Source organism: Ovis canadensis, chromosome 1 (genome assembly GCF_042477335.2).
Source record: "Ovis canadensis isolate MfBH-ARS-UI-01 breed Bighorn chromosome 1, ARS-UI_OviCan_v2, whole genome shotgun sequence".
Taxonomy (NCBI): Eukaryota; Metazoa; Chordata; class Mammalia; order Artiodactyla; family Bovidae; genus Ovis; species Ovis canadensis.
The window spans coordinates 258,895,226-258,912,279 of NC_091245.1; the positions used below are offsets into that span (position 1 = coordinate 258,895,226).

General features: G+C 37.0%; 1 protein-coding gene across 4 annotated transcripts in view; it reads left to right on the plus strand.

Moving 5' to 3' along the window:
- TOPBP1 (DNA topoisomerase II binding protein 1) overlaps positions 1 to 17,054 on the plus strand; it is a 73,304-nt gene that overhangs the window by 42,473 nt on the left and 13,777 nt on the right. For all 4 annotated transcript variants that reach the window (XM_069565291.1, XM_069565296.1, XM_069565303.1 and 1 more), the window contains 11 exons: positions 1,601 to 1,724; positions 2,303 to 2,449; positions 2,567 to 2,669; positions 4,303 to 4,495; positions 6,647 to 6,867; positions 7,760 to 7,926; positions 8,170 to 8,281; positions 10,579 to 10,742; positions 11,235 to 11,372; positions 13,710 to 13,799; positions 13,972 to 14,133. In XM_069565291.1, the coding sequence (XP_069421392.1) occupies positions 1,601 to 1,724; positions 2,303 to 2,449; positions 2,567 to 2,669; positions 4,303 to 4,495; positions 6,647 to 6,867; positions 7,760 to 7,926; positions 8,170 to 8,281; positions 10,579 to 10,742; positions 11,235 to 11,372; positions 13,710 to 13,799; positions 13,972 to 14,133 (1,621 nt within the window). The remainder of the gene's footprint in view (positions 1 to 1,600; positions 1,725 to 2,302; positions 2,450 to 2,566; positions 2,670 to 4,302; positions 4,496 to 6,646; positions 6,868 to 7,759; positions 7,927 to 8,169; positions 8,282 to 10,578; positions 10,743 to 11,234; positions 11,373 to 13,709; positions 13,800 to 13,971; positions 14,134 to 17,054) is intronic.

Here is a 17,054-nt window from a genome sequence, read left to right on the forward strand (position 1 = left end):
AGTTATATTTCTTTTTGATAGAGAAACTAAAGCAGGAGAATGGAAAAATAAAATATATTTGTGTAATTATAGGCACCTTAGTGTTTCATTCACCTATTGTAGAAGAGTAAAGCTTTCTTACTTACTGTTACTTGTATTGTCTATGTATTGTTCTTATCTGGTTGCTGAGTGCTCAATATGAGGCAAGTATTATCTCATACCATTCTCACAGTAGCCCTAAGAGCCCTAAAAATAGAGTGCGTCCGTGGGTATTCTGTTTAAATGTGGACTTATGTAAGATTTAAAAGACACATATAGGACTTGTGTTTTTATGAGATTTAAAATGCCAGTCCTGGGAATTCCTGGTGGGTCCAGAGGTTAGGATTCTGCACTTCCACTGCTGGGGGCCCAGGTTCTATCCCTGGTCAGGGAACTAAGATCCCACAAGCCACACCAGACAACCAAAATAAATAAATGCCCCCGTCTTCTCAATATATTAAAAAAAATACATTGCTGAAATCCCTAAACAGAATTTAATAGTCAATGGCATTAATTTGGAATTTGCATTAGGTGTATTCCTGAAGTGAATTTCTGAGACTTGATAATTAAGGAGAGGAAAGAACTCTTATTATGCAGAGGTTACAGTATGTGTGTGTTCATAGGGTAATCGGCTCTCAAGTGCTGATGTTCCAGATGTTCCCTTCCATACGCACCAAAGAGATCAGTGCTACTGTCTCCCACCTGCGGAAAGTTAAAATCTAGACCAGCTCTTCCTGGCACGTCAGATATAGCACTCCCTTTTTATTACAGATACTTATACAACATTCCTTCTACTAAAATGGATTTCATAAATCTAACTTTTATAATTTAAACTCAGTGGAAGGTGCGTAGTAATAGAATATACATTAAATATGTAAATACCTTTGTCTGATAACACAGAGGGGAATGGAGTATTTTTGCATACATACATTTTTGCATAGGCTGAAATAGATATGGAGACTCAGATACCATAAACAGCATTTCTGTTGGTAATATGACTACCACAAGTTATTCACATTTAGCAAACTAGGTTAAGGAAATATAAAATGGGAAGAAATCGGGAACACAGTGTAATAGCTAAGAGTGTGCTTTTTGAAGTCAAAATTGGCTCTACCTCTTATTCACTGAGTGTGTTACTTTAGTCACATCCTTCAGTGTTCTTATCTGTTAAATGGATAAAATAATACAGTATTTTAGAATTGTTGTGAGGAATGGATGAATAATGCTTTGTAGAGTACACACTATTATGGGGCACAGAGCAAATGTACAGTGACTAGTGGCTGCCAGCTGCTGGAGGATAGGTTGGATACTTAACTTGAAAATATCTTTATCATTATATCACCTGTATGAAGTGTTATTATAGAAGATATTTTAAAGAATATGTTTCTGCATCTCTCTCTGCATTTATATATTAAAAGATATGCATATAAAATTTAACAGTGAAAGTGGAGTCTGTCATTTAGTGTTTTTGCTTACTCTGGTTCCTGAAAGGTTTTGCATATTCTGTTTATAGAGAGTAATGATAAACTAATGTAGTTATCTTTCTCAGGTATTCAGGCTCTTGTGGGTTTGATTGTTGTAGGTGGAGTTTTGATGAGACAGTGACTCATTTCATCTATCAAGGACGACCAAATGACACTAATCGGGAGTATAAATCTGTAAAAGAAAGAGGAGTACACATTGTTTCAGAGCACTGGCTTTTAGAAGTAAGCATACTTTTTTCCCCTCCCCTTTCTGTTAAATGAAAACATAAACAGTACTTCAAGGCACAAATCCATTTCTCTATACATAAACAAGTTTGGTAACCTTATTTAATTGCACATTTCCTTTCTTTGGCATCAGAAACTTAAAGTCTTTAATCCTTAAATGCTTAGTAAATCTTTAATGGGTATTCTTTCAGATTGTCTGATTCTTCTTGCTAGTTAAAAATGATATGAAAGAAAACTTTGTAATGCTTTGAGGAGAATTAATTTAGCATGCCAATACAGTTTCTTTTCTTTCTTCTTCTTCCATTTTCCTTCTGGGTATTCCCCGAAATGTGATTAATACTTTGGCAAAAGCATAGAAATAGAATTAGATTTTATACTTTAGTGGGCAGGACATTTAAAAGTGAGGACAAATTGTTACTTGTATGATGGAATTTTAAAGTCAACTACTTTTCAAAACTTTAATTTTGTGAACTTTTGCCATCTTATAATGTTTGGGCTGTCTTTTTCCTACTTAACATCTTTAAGTCACTAAAATTTTTTTTAGTCCTGTTTTAAAGCACACCATTGTATTACAGTGTGCCCAGGAGTATAAACATCTTCCTGAATCTCTTTATCCGCATACTTATAATCCCAAAATGAGCTTGGACATCAGTACAGTGCAAGATGGCCGACTCTGTAATAACCGACTATCCTCAGCTGGCTCTCCAATGAGGGATGATGAGGTAAATGATATGGATGATACATTTACCACCTCTTTAAGCTGAATGTACAGTCATATATTGCTGTGAAGCCTTATACAGGGCTTGATTTGAGAAACTGTAATTTTTCTCCTTTAATAGCCAGATCATATGCCTATAGAAGAAAATGATGTAGACAATATGACCACCAGTAATAAAGAACTAACAACATCAAATGGAAATGGAAGGAATGACTCTAAAGGAGGTAAAATATTTTAAATTATGAACAAAATTTATAAATGTGTATCTTTCATACTGAATGCTTCCTTTGCATCAGATGAACAAATAAAGTTGTCTTCTATATTACTAAATAGAAGTAAAGCATATATTAATATTTGAGGATTGAATTGAGGTTCCATGCCAGTCATTAATTAATAGTTAGCAAAGCTTTGAGTGATATAAGTGTGAAACCTGTAAAATGTGTGAAACTAGGTATTCTACAGAGTTGGTGTGACACAGCCGTATTCTCTTAAACATAGGTAGAGATGGTGATTTTTCAAAAATTGGTCCTTGGATTGGAAAAGTTTCATTATATGCACAGTATATTTTAACACAAATTCACATGGTTTTAAAGGTACAGAAGGAGGTGTAAAGAGTTTCTCTTTATCTTTCTGCTGTTATTTTGCTTATTTAGTTTTGGTTGTGCTGGGTCTTTGTTGCCATGGGCAGGCTTTCTCTAGTTGCAGTGCACGGGCTTTATTGTGGTGGCCTATCTTGTCGTGGAGCACAGATTCTAGGCACACGAGCTCGATAGCTGTGGAGTAGCTGCTTAGTAGCTCGCAGGCCCTAGAGTGCTCAGGCTCCAGTAGTTGAGGCAGTACTAGTTCAGTAGTTACAGCACACGTGCTTGCTCTGCAGCACATGGGATCTTCCCAGACCGGGCATCCCACCCACGTTCCCTGCTTTGTCAGGGGAACTCCTATCCACTGTACCACCAGGGAAGTCCTCCGATGTTATTTTCTTATGATTTCTCCCAGAGCTGTTTTATGAGTATACAATTATAGACATGTTTTCTCCTTCCCTCATTTAAAAAAAAAATATAAATGTTAAACTACTATATATATTGTTTTCTACTTTGATATTGATATTGTTAGTTAACATTTCAACTTGTGGAGTGTCATATTAGGACATAAGGAGCTTCTTCAATCTTTTTCCCTTTTTTGGCAACTGTATAGTATTCATAGTATGAATGGCCCACTTGGTTTAGCCAGTTCCTTGTTGATGGGCATGTTGGTTATTTCTAATTTCTTGCTATTATAAAGGGTGCAGCAATGAGTAACGTTAAAGCTCTAGGTGTCCTCTCTTTAATGGATTTAATGGGTCAGTATTTTCTATTTTCTTTACTGTACCAGAGCATTCCCTATGATTTACCTATTTAGTTAGTTCCATTCTGTTCATTCCAAAAATGTTTATTTAGTACCTACTTCAATATTTAGTCTGTAAAGAAACCAAAGATAAACATGTTGTGGTCTGTGTGTTCAAGGACCATGAGGGAAAATCATAAATGACTGTAATGTATGTCAGGGTGTGGTACAGAGCGTGAGAGGATCAGAAACCGGCAGGGTATCTGCAGAAGGATGATGACCACGTGTCTCAGCACAGTGTCTGCAGAGGGCTTCCTGATTATTTCCTATTCCGTCTCCATAGTAAGGGCTGCCTTGATGTCTGGGTTCTGCAGTATTCATAGTCTTGGTACAGTACTGTAGCCTATAGTAAATATTCAGTAGATGTCGAGTCAATAAATCTGTGTTCAACTAAATCTAGACAAAATAGTTAATATGAATAAGATATGGTAAAGAGAAACTTATCTTGATTGGTATATTTTTGTTTGTTTCAAGCTCTGACACAGACTTTGGAGATGAGAGAGAACTTTCAAAAGCAGCTTCAGGAGATAATGTCTGCAACTTCAATAGTGAAACCCCAAGGGCAGAGGACTTCCCTCTCAAGAAGTGGTTGTAACAGTACCTCTTCAACTCCTGACAGCACCCGCTCTGCCCGCAGTGGACGAAGTAGAGTCCTAGAGGCGCTGAGGTCTGTCCCTGTCACTGATGGCAAAATAGCTTTTCCTTCCTCCCTTCCTTGCTAACTTACCCTTCTTTCATTTCGTGCAACTCCAGAATTATTTGGGAATAGGAAGCAAAGGTATGTTCCATATCAAGGAACTGCTTCCACTGAGGCGTGATTAATACATTTAATTACCTCCGCTGAGAAAGACATGATTTAAGATCCAATTTGCCTTGTTTGAAATGGATTGAATGGTAGTCCTCTCTGTTCTTTGTATTAGACTTAAAATAATATTAGTATTAGTAAGTGCATGGGTACATGTATATACATATATAAATTTAGGCAGTTTTCTTATTGGATTACATGTATTTTGTTCTCTTTATAATTCTTATCTTCTAGGGAAGGGGATTACAGATCTTAGTGTGATGTGATTTAAGTTCAGTAGAAATAACTTCATCTTTTTCTTAATAGAAAAATCTCTATGATGAATGTTAATGGACTTATATCTTGAATTGACTCATTGAAATATGCATTTATCTATATTAACTGTATGTCTCATGAGGATGTTTCTTTAGCTGAGTACTGAGCAAAACTGATTTTCTACTTAATACACCTCAGGTTGTATTTTACATTTTAGAGAGCCTAAATCTTGTGCCAAAGTCAGTAAGTAAATATATTCTGAGAGTAAAAGTCCAACTTCCTTGTATTTGAGGCAAATGAACACTTTGGGAGTGCCATCAGCTTTGGCAAATTATTTTTGTTAATAATTCTTTATGGATATACATTGAAATATTCAGTATACACATTGAAGGTAGGTATTGGAATTCTTTTTACTTTTCAGTGAAATTGATACACCATAAGGAGGAACTAAAAAAACCTCTTGATGAAAGTAAAAGAGGAGAGTGAAAAAGTTGGCTTAAAGCTCAACATTCAGAAAACTAAGATCATGGTATCTGGTTCCATCACTTCATGGGAAATAGATGGGGAAACAGTGGAAACAGTGTCAGACTTTATTTTGGGGGGCTCCAAAATCACTGCAGATGATGATTGCAGCCATGAAATTAAAAGACGCTTACTCCTTGGAAGAAAAGTTATGACCAAGCTAGATAGTATATTCAAAAGCAGAGACATTACTTTGCCAACAAAGGTCCGTCTAGTCAAGGCTATGGTTTCTCCAGTGGTCATGTATGAATGTGAGAGTTGGACTGTGAAGAAAGCTGAGAACCGAAGAATTGATGCTTTTGAACTGTAGTGTTGGAGAAGACTCTTGAGAGTCCCTTGGACTGCAAGGAGATCCAACCAGTCCATCCCAAAGGAGACCAGTTCTGGGTGTTCATTGGAAGAATTGATGCTGAAGCTGAAACTCCAATACTTCAGCCACCTCATGTGAAAAGTTGACTCATTGGAAAAGACTCTGATGTTGGGAGGGATTGAGGGCAGGAGGAGAAAAGGAAGACAGAGGATGAGATGGCTGGATGGCATCACCAACTCGATGGACATGAGTTTTGAGTGAACTCCTGGAGTTGGTGATGGACAGGGAGGCCTGGCATGCTGTGATTCATGGGGTCACAAAGAGTCAGACACGACTGAGGGACTGAACTGAACTGAACTGAAAATGTGTTTCACTCTAGTTCACTATAAAGCTGGCTTACCTTAGACTCTGAGAGGTTTGGTTTTCAGTGATCAAAAAAACCTTCCTTAAAAGCAGCCTATAGATACTAAGTACACTTGCTATGTAATTATAGTTATTGTTTAATTACAGTTATTGTTTCCAGTGATTAAAAATAAAACCTGTGAATGGTCAGCAAAGTAACCAGTTTCTAAACATTATGTTTCCCTAATCCTATATAATTGAGAAAAGTCCCTTTTCTAAATGCTGTAATCATTTTAGAATTTTAAATTTCCTACAGTAAACTTACTCTGAAGTTTTAAATATAGAGATTCAATGTGCTTTATTTTCTAGGTAAAACAGGTAAGTTTCTGGGAAAAAAAAATTTTTCTTTTAATAAACATTTCCCAAAGTTCAATTATTGAATAAGTATTTTCAAGTGCTTACTGTGTGCTAGATGATGGACATTTAAAGGTGAACCACCAATTTGCAGTCTAACTTAACGGAAGTTATGAGGGCGGATTTTGTTATGGTTATCTGTTATTAAAATTGTGACTTCTATTCCCTAGGCAGTCTCGTCAAACAGTACCTGATATCAACACAGAGCCCTCCCAAAATGAGCAGATCATTTGGGATGACCCTACAGCCAGGGAGGAGAGAGCAAGACTTGCCAGCAATCTGCAGTGGCCTAGTTGTCCCACACAATACTCTGAGCTTCAGGTTGATGTTAAAAAATTGGAGGATTCTCCTTTCCAGGAGCCTTTACATGACTCAGAAATTGCTGAACAGGGTAATGAGAAAGAAATCTATTTAATTGTTTGTATTAAGTACATGTTGACTTCTTGAAAATAAATAGATAAGTACTTTGTGGTTCTCTGAATTGTACATGCCAACAAAAATTGATATATTTGGGCTTAAACTTGGAAAAGTCAGAAAAATATTTATAAATTGATGTAATTTATCATACTCTGGCTGGGAGAATTCCATGGACAGAGGAGCCTGGCAGGCTATAGTCCATTGGGTTGCAGACAGACACGACTAAAGCGACTTAGCCACATAGGCATCATACATTGAAATATGTATTTTGATTAAATTTGGAAGTTAAGGATTAGGCATTTTTTCCCTGGGACATTTTTCCGGTTCTTTTTGCATTTGTGTAGTTAATGCTTGATTTTTCTCTCAATCATCTTGCTTATTTAAGTCTTAACTCCACCTAACACATACCTACATTTCGTTAGAGCTGTATGAGTTTCTTTCTGAATTCCCTATATTTTTCTTCCTTGGACTTTACCTTGAAAACATAATGCTTCTGTTTCTCATCATTGGTCATCTTTCCCCCTCTTTCTCTTTGAGATCACATGAGTATTTCTCTATACTAGATGTATAGATTTATCTCTGCTTCTGATTTTCTCATCGAATTGCTCTCATTTTTAAAGTCTGATTTACATTTTACTGATGAAGGTGTGGTATTTAAAGAGAGAAGCACACAGATAACACCATTTGCCATTTTAATTGCATTCATTTATAAGCTCTAGAAATAGGCTACTTCTTTTGCATGTACGTTTTGCATTCTAGAATTTCTGTTTAATTTCATCTTGGTTAAGACAGATGAGAATATTTCCCAGACTTTGTTCTTAGTTGTATTTTGATAACATCACACTGTGGTGTTTTATTCCCCTCAGCTGTTTGTGATCCCGGGAACGTATGTGTGACTGGAGCCCCAAAACACCCGATCTCTGAAGAACTGGAAACTCCAATGAAAGACAGCCACCTGATCCCTACGCCTCAAGCCCCCAGTATTGCCTTCCCCCTAGCCAACCCACCTGTGGCTCCACACCCTAGAGAAAAGGTTTGTTTATCCTTAGTATGGTGATAAGACTTTTGGATATTGCTGTTACGCTACATTCAGAATTTTTTGATATCAATATCAAAGGTTTGTCATACATTGAAAACTGTATTTCTTTTTACTCTATTATAATCATTTCTGCATTTGATAACTTAGAATACTAAGTAAAATGTTACTGTAAAAGAACCATAGACTTGATAGCTGTCTTGATGTTAATTTTTTCTAAAATAAACTTTTCCATTCCAGATTATAACAATAGAGGAGACTCATGAAGACTTAAAAAAACAGTACATATTTCAGTTGTCATCTCTGAATCCTCAAGAACGTATTGATTATTGTCATCTGATTGAAAAACTAGGTACAAGTATTTTACTTATGTTGAAAATGTAACCTTATTTGGAAGTCAAATGTAGATAATTAATGATACCATTTTTAAGCTGTAGAAATTGAGATTAAAAAGATGGATAACTTGTCTCAGGCCATACAGCCTATCAGCAGTAGAACTTAAGTCATAGGCTTTAAAGATTTAAAGTGAATCCCATCATTAAGGTGTAAGAATCTTGTCCTGCTTTGAGTGTTCATCGTTGAAACTCTGGACAAAATCAAAGGAATTATATAGTTAAAGGTACATTTTCATGAAATTGAAGTTACATTGATATCCAGACTGGAGCTCCTCCTGCTGTGACGTTCTTATTCTTGTGGTTGTCAGGCTCTCCGTCTGACACCATTCTGGAAGCAGCATACTAGAAAGGTAAACGTCCTAGCAACTACATATTAAAAAGTAAAATGAAACAGATGAAATTAATTTTAGATATGTATTTTATTTATATGTGTACTTTATTTAATATTTACTTTATTAATATATGCAAAATATTTCAAAATATTATATTCAACATGTAATTAGTATAAAATATCAGTGAGATAATTTGCCTGTTTTTCTTACTAAGTTTGAAATCTGGGATATATTTTACATGTACAGCACATCTCAACATCTCAGTAGAGACTAGCTGTGCTTCAGGTGTTCAGTAGCCACATGTGGCTAGTGGCTACTGTATTGGACAAAGCAGCCTTATAGAACTTAATATGACAACTTGACCTAGAGAAACATTAAGAAATAATGATTGTTTAATAGTAGCCCTGAATCAAGAAAAGATAAAAGGTCCTTTAGTGCTCTCCTTTTAAGTTTGTGAACTATGGCACTTTTTTTTTTTTTTTTAGATTTCTTTCAGACACAGTTGTATACTTAAGAAGCTGTATGTTTTGGAAACTTCACTTGTGGAACATTTGTTTCCCAGTCATATAATAAATTAGATGGAGATAAATCAGAATTGCTAAGCGTTACCTAGAGCTCACCAAATGGAGCACTTGCAGGTGTCTGTCCTTTGTGGAGTGTTCCATCTCTGTAAACCATGCAGCTAGCAGAGACTTGTCTGGAAGAGAGCAGAGCCAGATGAGTGCAGACTGCTGAACTGGGAGTCTGTGGCTAGAGAGTTTTGATACTAGACTGCAGAGAGTCCCGTCATTGTCTAAATGAAGCATTGTCTAAATGAACTGATGCACATAAATAAGTTTGCCTGTTGTCTGGGTTATAATAAATGTACTATGTAGAATTAGATATTGATATTAATAATGGAATTTTTACCTTATTGTTCTTTAGTCACTGTGATCCTGGATTAGTTACTCTGTACCTGTGTCCTCATATATAAATTGTACATAATAGAATATTCATAGAATAGTGATGATTAAATGAGTCAATACTTTAAACTCCCTGACTTGTATAGTAAGTGCTCAAAAGTATTGCCACTCTTAATTATTAAAGTCATCTGTAAAGCATGAGTAGAGTTCCATTGTTTTGTTAAAAACCTCAGGAAGTCCTTGGTACCACACTGCCTAACCTTTAAAATACAAATAAAAGCATGCTTTACATATACTTTTATTTACTTAGGCCTTCTTTCCTCAAAGTCAGGCTTCTTTCTTACATATCTAAGAAGAGGGGTCAGCTCTCACCATCTCCTTCATCTCTATTTACCTAGCGTGTGTTTTCCTCCTGAGCTTCTGTGTTGGTCTACTGACCTTGTTTCCACTAAAAGCAGGACAAAAATTTTTTTTTTCTGTTTCTGGGCTGTAGATGCCCATTTTTGGCCTCCATCTCCCTGGTGACATATTCAGTGTTTGAAAATCGCTAAGGTAGTTGAGAGAGACTTAAGAGATGTGAACCTAAGAGAGGCTTAGGAGAACAGCCAGTTGCAGTTCGTTGCTCTTGTTTGTATTCAGTTTCTTTTTTTTAATCTTAATTATAACAAACCGATTTCAGAGAAGCAGGAAATTTTGAGTAAACGTTTTATAAAAATATGCATGTAAAGTAATTGTCAGGGGTTTTGTTTATTTAATGCAATTCATTTATAAATAACTTCTCTGCATTCCTGGGTTCGATTCCTGGGTCGGGAAGATCCCCTGGAGAAGGAAATGGCAATCCACTCCAGTATTCTTGCCTGGAAAGTCCCATGGACAGAGGAGCCTGGTGGGCTACCGTCCATGGGGTCGCAAGAGTCAGACACGATTTAGCGATTAAACCACCACCACTGCATAGTTGAGGTACATTTTCCCTCAGAAAAGGTTAAGAATCAATAAAGTGCCAATTTTTCTCTAATTAAGGTGGATCAGTGATTGAGAAGCAGTGCTTTGATCCCAGCTGTACACACATAGTTGTGGGGCATCCACTTCGCAACGAGAAATATTTAGCTTCCGTGGCAGCAGGAAAGTGGGTACTCCATCGCTCCTACCTTGAAGCTTGCAGGACTGCTGGGCGCTTCATGTCGGTGTGTATGCAAATTAACGTGAACGGTCATTTTTCTTTAAAATTAAATGTCTTAATAATTGATTCCAGCACATAAAATATTAAACTAGTTATTTGAAATATTTTGGTTTGTAACTGACCATCGCAATAATATCTATCATGTAGTTTTCGAAGTTTTCAATCAAGATACCTCAGGGATCTCTCTTATATAGGCTAGTAATCAAACTGTTACTATTATACCTCTTCTGAGACCATGTCCTTCTGTGAAGTTCATCTTATAGTAGGTAAAGCCCAGTAATCTAAATACTACCAGTTGCTAAGATGAAGCTAGATGTACATGACTTTCATATGAAGGCAGATTAATCTACATTTCCTCCATGCTCATAAATTGATGCTTGCTTAGTACTCTCTGTATTTAGAGGAACAAAATACGTAGCTTGTAGCTCTTACTAGATTGTGGACTCTTTGAGGATGTATTGTAGGAATTCAAAAGTTTGTTGAACTGATTCTCTAGGAAGAAGACTATGAGTGGGGAAGTAGTTCCATACTCGATGTTTTGACTGGAATCAATGTACAGCAACGAAAATTAGCACTTGCAGCAATGAGATGGAGGAAAAAAATCCAGGAAAGACAAGAATCAGGCATTATTGAGGTATTAATATATATAATTATGTGGGTAGTATAAATGGCATTTGATGTCATGACTAAAGAGAACCTGTATTACAAAGTAAGACTAGTTCTATTTGTCTTTTATTCTTTGATTGATATACTTAATTTGGGCATTCTAAATTGAGCTTAATGTGTTTCCTAATTCTTCTAATTGTGATCAACAGTAATATATATTTATGTTGATGGCTCTCTTAAAAGTCATTTATATGTATAAAATGTGACCCATATTATATTTCTTCCAAAGAATCTTTTCAGCCTCTAGCTTCAGGATTTCTCAACTTGGGGTCCACAGATTATTAAATCAGATATCAAAGGAGTTTATAGATCAAATTCAGAAAGGCTGTACACTTTCGATGGAAGGAAAATACATCCTTATTTTTACAAACCTCTAATTGAAAGTTTGCATTTCCTTCATTATATAAGTCTAGGCAACAAATCACAACACTGTTAACAGTGCTGTGATGTTCCCCACAGAAATCAGTTATTTTTTAAAATTTATTTATTTCTTTGGCTTTGTTGAGTCTTACTTGCAGTGTACAGGATCTTCACTGCATCATATGGGGTCTTTCCTTGTGGTGCACAAAATCTCCAGTAGTGGCTTTCGGACTCAGTAGCTGCAACGTGGGTTTAGTTGTTTTGCAGCATGTGGGATCTCCAACAGGGATCAAACTTGCATCCCCTGCATTATAAGGCAGATTGTTAACCACTGGGCCACCAGGGAAGTCCCAGAAATCAGATATTTTTGCTTGCGTTATGTTTGCAACTTAAAATATTGTTTATGTTCATCACAGCTTTAAAATTATAATACATATAGACCTCCTTGACTTGCAGTGTTTTGACTTTATGATGCTACAAAAGTGATACACATTCAGTAAAAAGCATATTTCAAATTTTGAATGTTGGTCTTTTTCCAGGCTAGCATTTTGTAATGCAGTATTCTCTGGTGATGCTGGGCTATAGCAGCATCCGCTGCACCCAGTGAGCCACGTGATCATGGGGGCAGTAAACAACTGATACAACCATTCTGTTTTTCACTTTTAGTATAGTATTCAGTGAATTACATGAGATATTCAACTACTTTATTATAAAATTGACTTTGTGTTAGCTGATTTTGCCCAATTAAAGACTTCTGTATTATGAGCATGTTTAATGTAGACTAGTAAGCTATGGTTAGATAGTATTACTGACTCAAAGGACATGAATTTGAGCAAACTCTCAAATTAGTTAGTGGACTTAGTGGAGAACAGATGAGCCTGGCATGCTGCAGTCCATGTGGTTGAAGAGTCAAAGACACAACTTAGCAACCGAACAACAACAGCAGTAAGACTTACCTGGTGGTCTGTGGCTAAGGCTTCGTGCTCCCAGTGCATGTGGCCCAGGTTCAATCCATGATCAGAGAACTAGATCCCACCTCATGCAACTAAAAGTCCCACATGCTGCAACTAAGACCCGGTGCAGCCAAATAAATAAAGTTTTAAAAAACAGTAGTAATCTGATGGTTAGTAAATTAGGTGTATTTAAATGCACTTTTTACTAAATGGTGTCTTCAACCCTCTGATGGGTTTAAGGTAGAAGCACATCTATTATTATGTCACAGATTTTTTAATATTTTTATAATTTTCAATAAAATGGTTTATTTTGTAATACTTTGTTTTATTTTGAACATTTATAAAACATTCATATGGTATGGAAATTACATTTCAATAAAGCTGTTTGTTTTTTTGTTTTTTTGTTTTTTTTAAAACAGATCATAGGTTTCCTACTACCAGATAGGTCCATGCCTCACAAAAAGGTTAAAAGTACAAATTATGTCATCTTTTATGTTACATTCTGAGTTCTGTGCTATCTCCAAGTCCCTGTTAGTCTTGATTCCCTTTATTTTAGAGTAATTCCACTAGCTTTTGTTAACTGTGAATTCTGTACTTATATTAAATTTCCAATTTGTAGTCATTTTCAAGGGAAGTAGTAGTAAGGCTTCATCTAATCTAAGAAGCCGTGTTTTAGATTCTACAATTAGAGTAGTTGGAAGGAAAAAAAATACTAGAAAAAAACTAAACAAATGTCAGTTGCTTTGTTTTATTGTTACCTACTTATTAAATCATTTTTTTAATTCTTCAATTATTAATTTATTGATGGCCTACTGTATGCCAGACACAGTGACTGTGTGTATCAGTGTTCTGACCAAGACAGTTATCAGTTCATCAGAAGTAAAACTTAAGATTATTCACTTACATAAAACTAAGACTACAGAGAAAATAATGTTTTTATATTGTCATTTATTTTCCAAATAATTTCTACACTGATTATTTTTTATTTGCAGGGGGCGTTTAGTGGGTGGAAAGTTATTTTACATGTTGATCAGTCCCGAGAATCAGGATTCAAACGCCTGCTTCAGTCAGGAGGAGCAAAGGTTTGTATTGAGTCAACTTAACTGGGTTTTTTATAATTACTTCTAACCAAGGTTGCTGTGATCAGTTCTTGATTTTCTGTACTTTATGAGATGGTAATACTTAGGTGTCGATTATACAGTTGAACTACCTTGGAACACTGATACATTGTGGTGCTTTTTGTTTTTTCCTTAGGTGCTGCCTGGTTATTCTGTATCTTTATTTAAAGAAGCTACACATCTCTTTTCTGACTTTAATAAACAGAAACCAGATGACTCAGGAGTTAATATAGCAGAAGCTGCTGCGCAGAATGTATACTGCTTGAAAACAGAATACATTGCTGATTTTCTTATGCAGGTTTGTAAAATCCTGTCCTTGACAACCTTGCTACCAGAAACATGCTTATGTGCATACAGATATAACTATACAGCAAAACCCTTGGTTGTTATTCATAGAATGTTAATCTCCCATTAGTCTCCTTGATTCAGCCCTTTCAGTTTCCATCTATTTTTTAAAAATAATGAACACATGTAAACATTTGGCCTTGAAGGTAAATATGAAGTGGGTATAAAAATCTGGGGACCTCTAAAAGCCTTAAAAGCGCCCTCTAAATTGTTGGGATATAAAGAACGCAGAAACTGATTCTGCAAATCCAAGGAGAGACATTTACCCAAGGGTCCTTTCTAAATTTTCTTGACCTTTTTTCTTTGTTGTTGTTTAGTCGCTAAGTCATGTCTGACTCTTTGTGACCCCATGAACTGCAGCACACTAGGCTTCCCTGTCCTTCACCATCTCCTGGAGTTTGCTCAGACTCATATCCATTGAGTGAGTGATGACATCCAGTCATCTCACCCTCTGTAACCCACCTTTTCTTCTCTCAATCTTTCCCAGCATCAGGGTCTTTTTCCAGTGAGTCACCTCTTCCTGTCAGATGGCCAAAGTATTTGGAGCTTCAGTGTTAGTCCTTCCAGTGAATATTCAGGGTTGATTTCCTTTAGGATTGACTGGTGTGATCTCCTTGCAGTCCATGGGACTTGCAGGAGCCTTCTCCAGCACCACTCTCCTCTTTTACCCTCATCAAGAGGCTCTTTAGTTCATCTTCACCATTCTGTTTCAGGGATATATCAAGAGGTTCTTTAGTTCCTCTTCTCCCAGTGATTACAGCTTGTGATTCATCCAGCTGGGCATTTCATGTGATGCACTCTGCATAAAAGTTAAATAAGCAAGGTGACAGTATACAGCCTTGATGTACTCCTTTCCCAATTTTGAAATAATCTGTTGTTCCATGTCCAGTTCTAATTGTTGCTTCTTTACCTGCATAGAGGTTTCTCAGGAGGCAAGTAAGGTACTCTGATATTCCCATCTCTTTAAGAATTTTCCACAGTTTGTAATGAACTATACAGTCAAAGGCTTTAGCATAGTCAATGAAGATATTTTTCTGGGATTCTGTAGCTTTTTCTGTGATCTAATGGATATTGACAGTTTGATCTCTGGTTCCTCTGCCTTTTCTAAATCCAGCTTGTACATCTGGAAATTCTTGCCTCACATACTGTTGAAGCCTAGCTTGAAGGATTTTTGAGCATCACTTTGGTAGCATGTGAAATGAGTACAATTGTGTGGAAGTTTGAACATTCTTTGACTTTGCCCTTCTTTGGGATTGGAATGAAAACTAACCTTTTCCAGTCTTGTGGCCACTGCTGAGTTTTCCAAATTTGTTGATATATTGAGTGCAGCACTTTTAACAGCATCATCTTCTAGGATTTGAGATAGCTCAGCTGGAATTCTGTCACTTCCACTAGCTTTGTTCATAGTATTGTTTCCTAAGGCCCACTTGACTTTGCACTCTAGGATGTCTGGCTGTAGGGAAATACCACATCATCATGGTTATCCCAGTCATCTTTTTTTGTATAGTTCTTCTGTGTATTCTTGCTACTCTTAATCTCTTATGCTTTCAGTTCAGTTCAGTTCAGTTGCTCAGTCATGTCCGACTCTGCAACCCCATGAGTTGCAGCATGCCAGGCGCCCTGTCCATCACCAACTCCTGGAGTTCACTCAAACTCACGTCCATCAAGTTGGTGATGCCATCCAGCCATCTCATCCTCTGCCGTTCCCCTCTCCTGCCCCCAATCCCTCCCAGCATCAGAGTTTTTTCCAGTGAGTCAACTCTTCGCATGAGGTGGCCAGAGTACGGGAGTTTCAGCTTTAGCATCATTCCTTCCAAAGAAATCCCAGGACTGTCATCCCCTTCTCCTCCTGTCCCCAATCTCTCCCAGCATCAGGGTCTTTTCCAGTGAGTCAACTCTTCACATGAGGTGGCCAAAGTATTGGAGTTTCAGCTTTAACATCATTCCTTCCAGTGAGCACCCAGGGCTGATCTCCTTTAGAATGGACTGGTTGGATCTCCTTGCAGTCCAAGGGACCCTCAAGAGTCTTCTCCAACACCACAGTTCAAAAACATCAATTCTTTGGGGCTCAGCTTTCTTCACAGTCCAACTCTCACATCCGTACATGACCAATGGAAAAACCACAGCCTTGACTAGATGGACCTTTGTTGGCAAAGTAATGTCTCTGCTTTTTAATATGCTATCTAGGTTGGTCATAACTTTTCTTCCAAGGAGTAAGCGTCTTTTAATTTCATGGCTGCAGTCACCATCTGCAGTGATTTTGGAGCCCAGAAAAATAAAGTCAGCCACTGTTTCCACTGTTACCCCATCTATTTGCCATGAAGTGATGGGACCAGATGCCATAATCTTAGTTTTCTGAATGTTGAGCTTAGAGCCAACTTTTTCGCTCTCCTCTTTCACTTTCATCAAGAGGCTTTTTAGTTCTTCTTCACTTTGTGACATAAGGGTGCTGTCATCTGCATATCTGAGGTTATTGATATTTCTCCCAGCAATCTTGATTCCAGCTTGTGCTTCTTCCAGCCCAGCGTTTCTCATAATGTATTCTGCATAGAAGTTAAATAAGCAGGGTGACAGTATACAGCCTTGACATACTCCTTTTCCTATTTGGAACCAGTCTGTTGTTCCATGTCCAGTTCTAACTGTTGCTTCCTGACCTGATAGAGGTTTCTCAAGAGGCAGGTCAGATGGTCTGGTATTCCCATCTCTTTCAGAATTTTCCACAATTTATTGTGATCCACACAGTCAAAGGCTTTGGCATTGTCAGTAAAGCAGAAATAGCTGTTTTTCTGGAACTCTTGCTTTTTCAATGATCCAGCGGATGTTGGCAATTTGATATCTGGTTTCTCTTCCTTTTCTGAAACCAGCTTGAACATC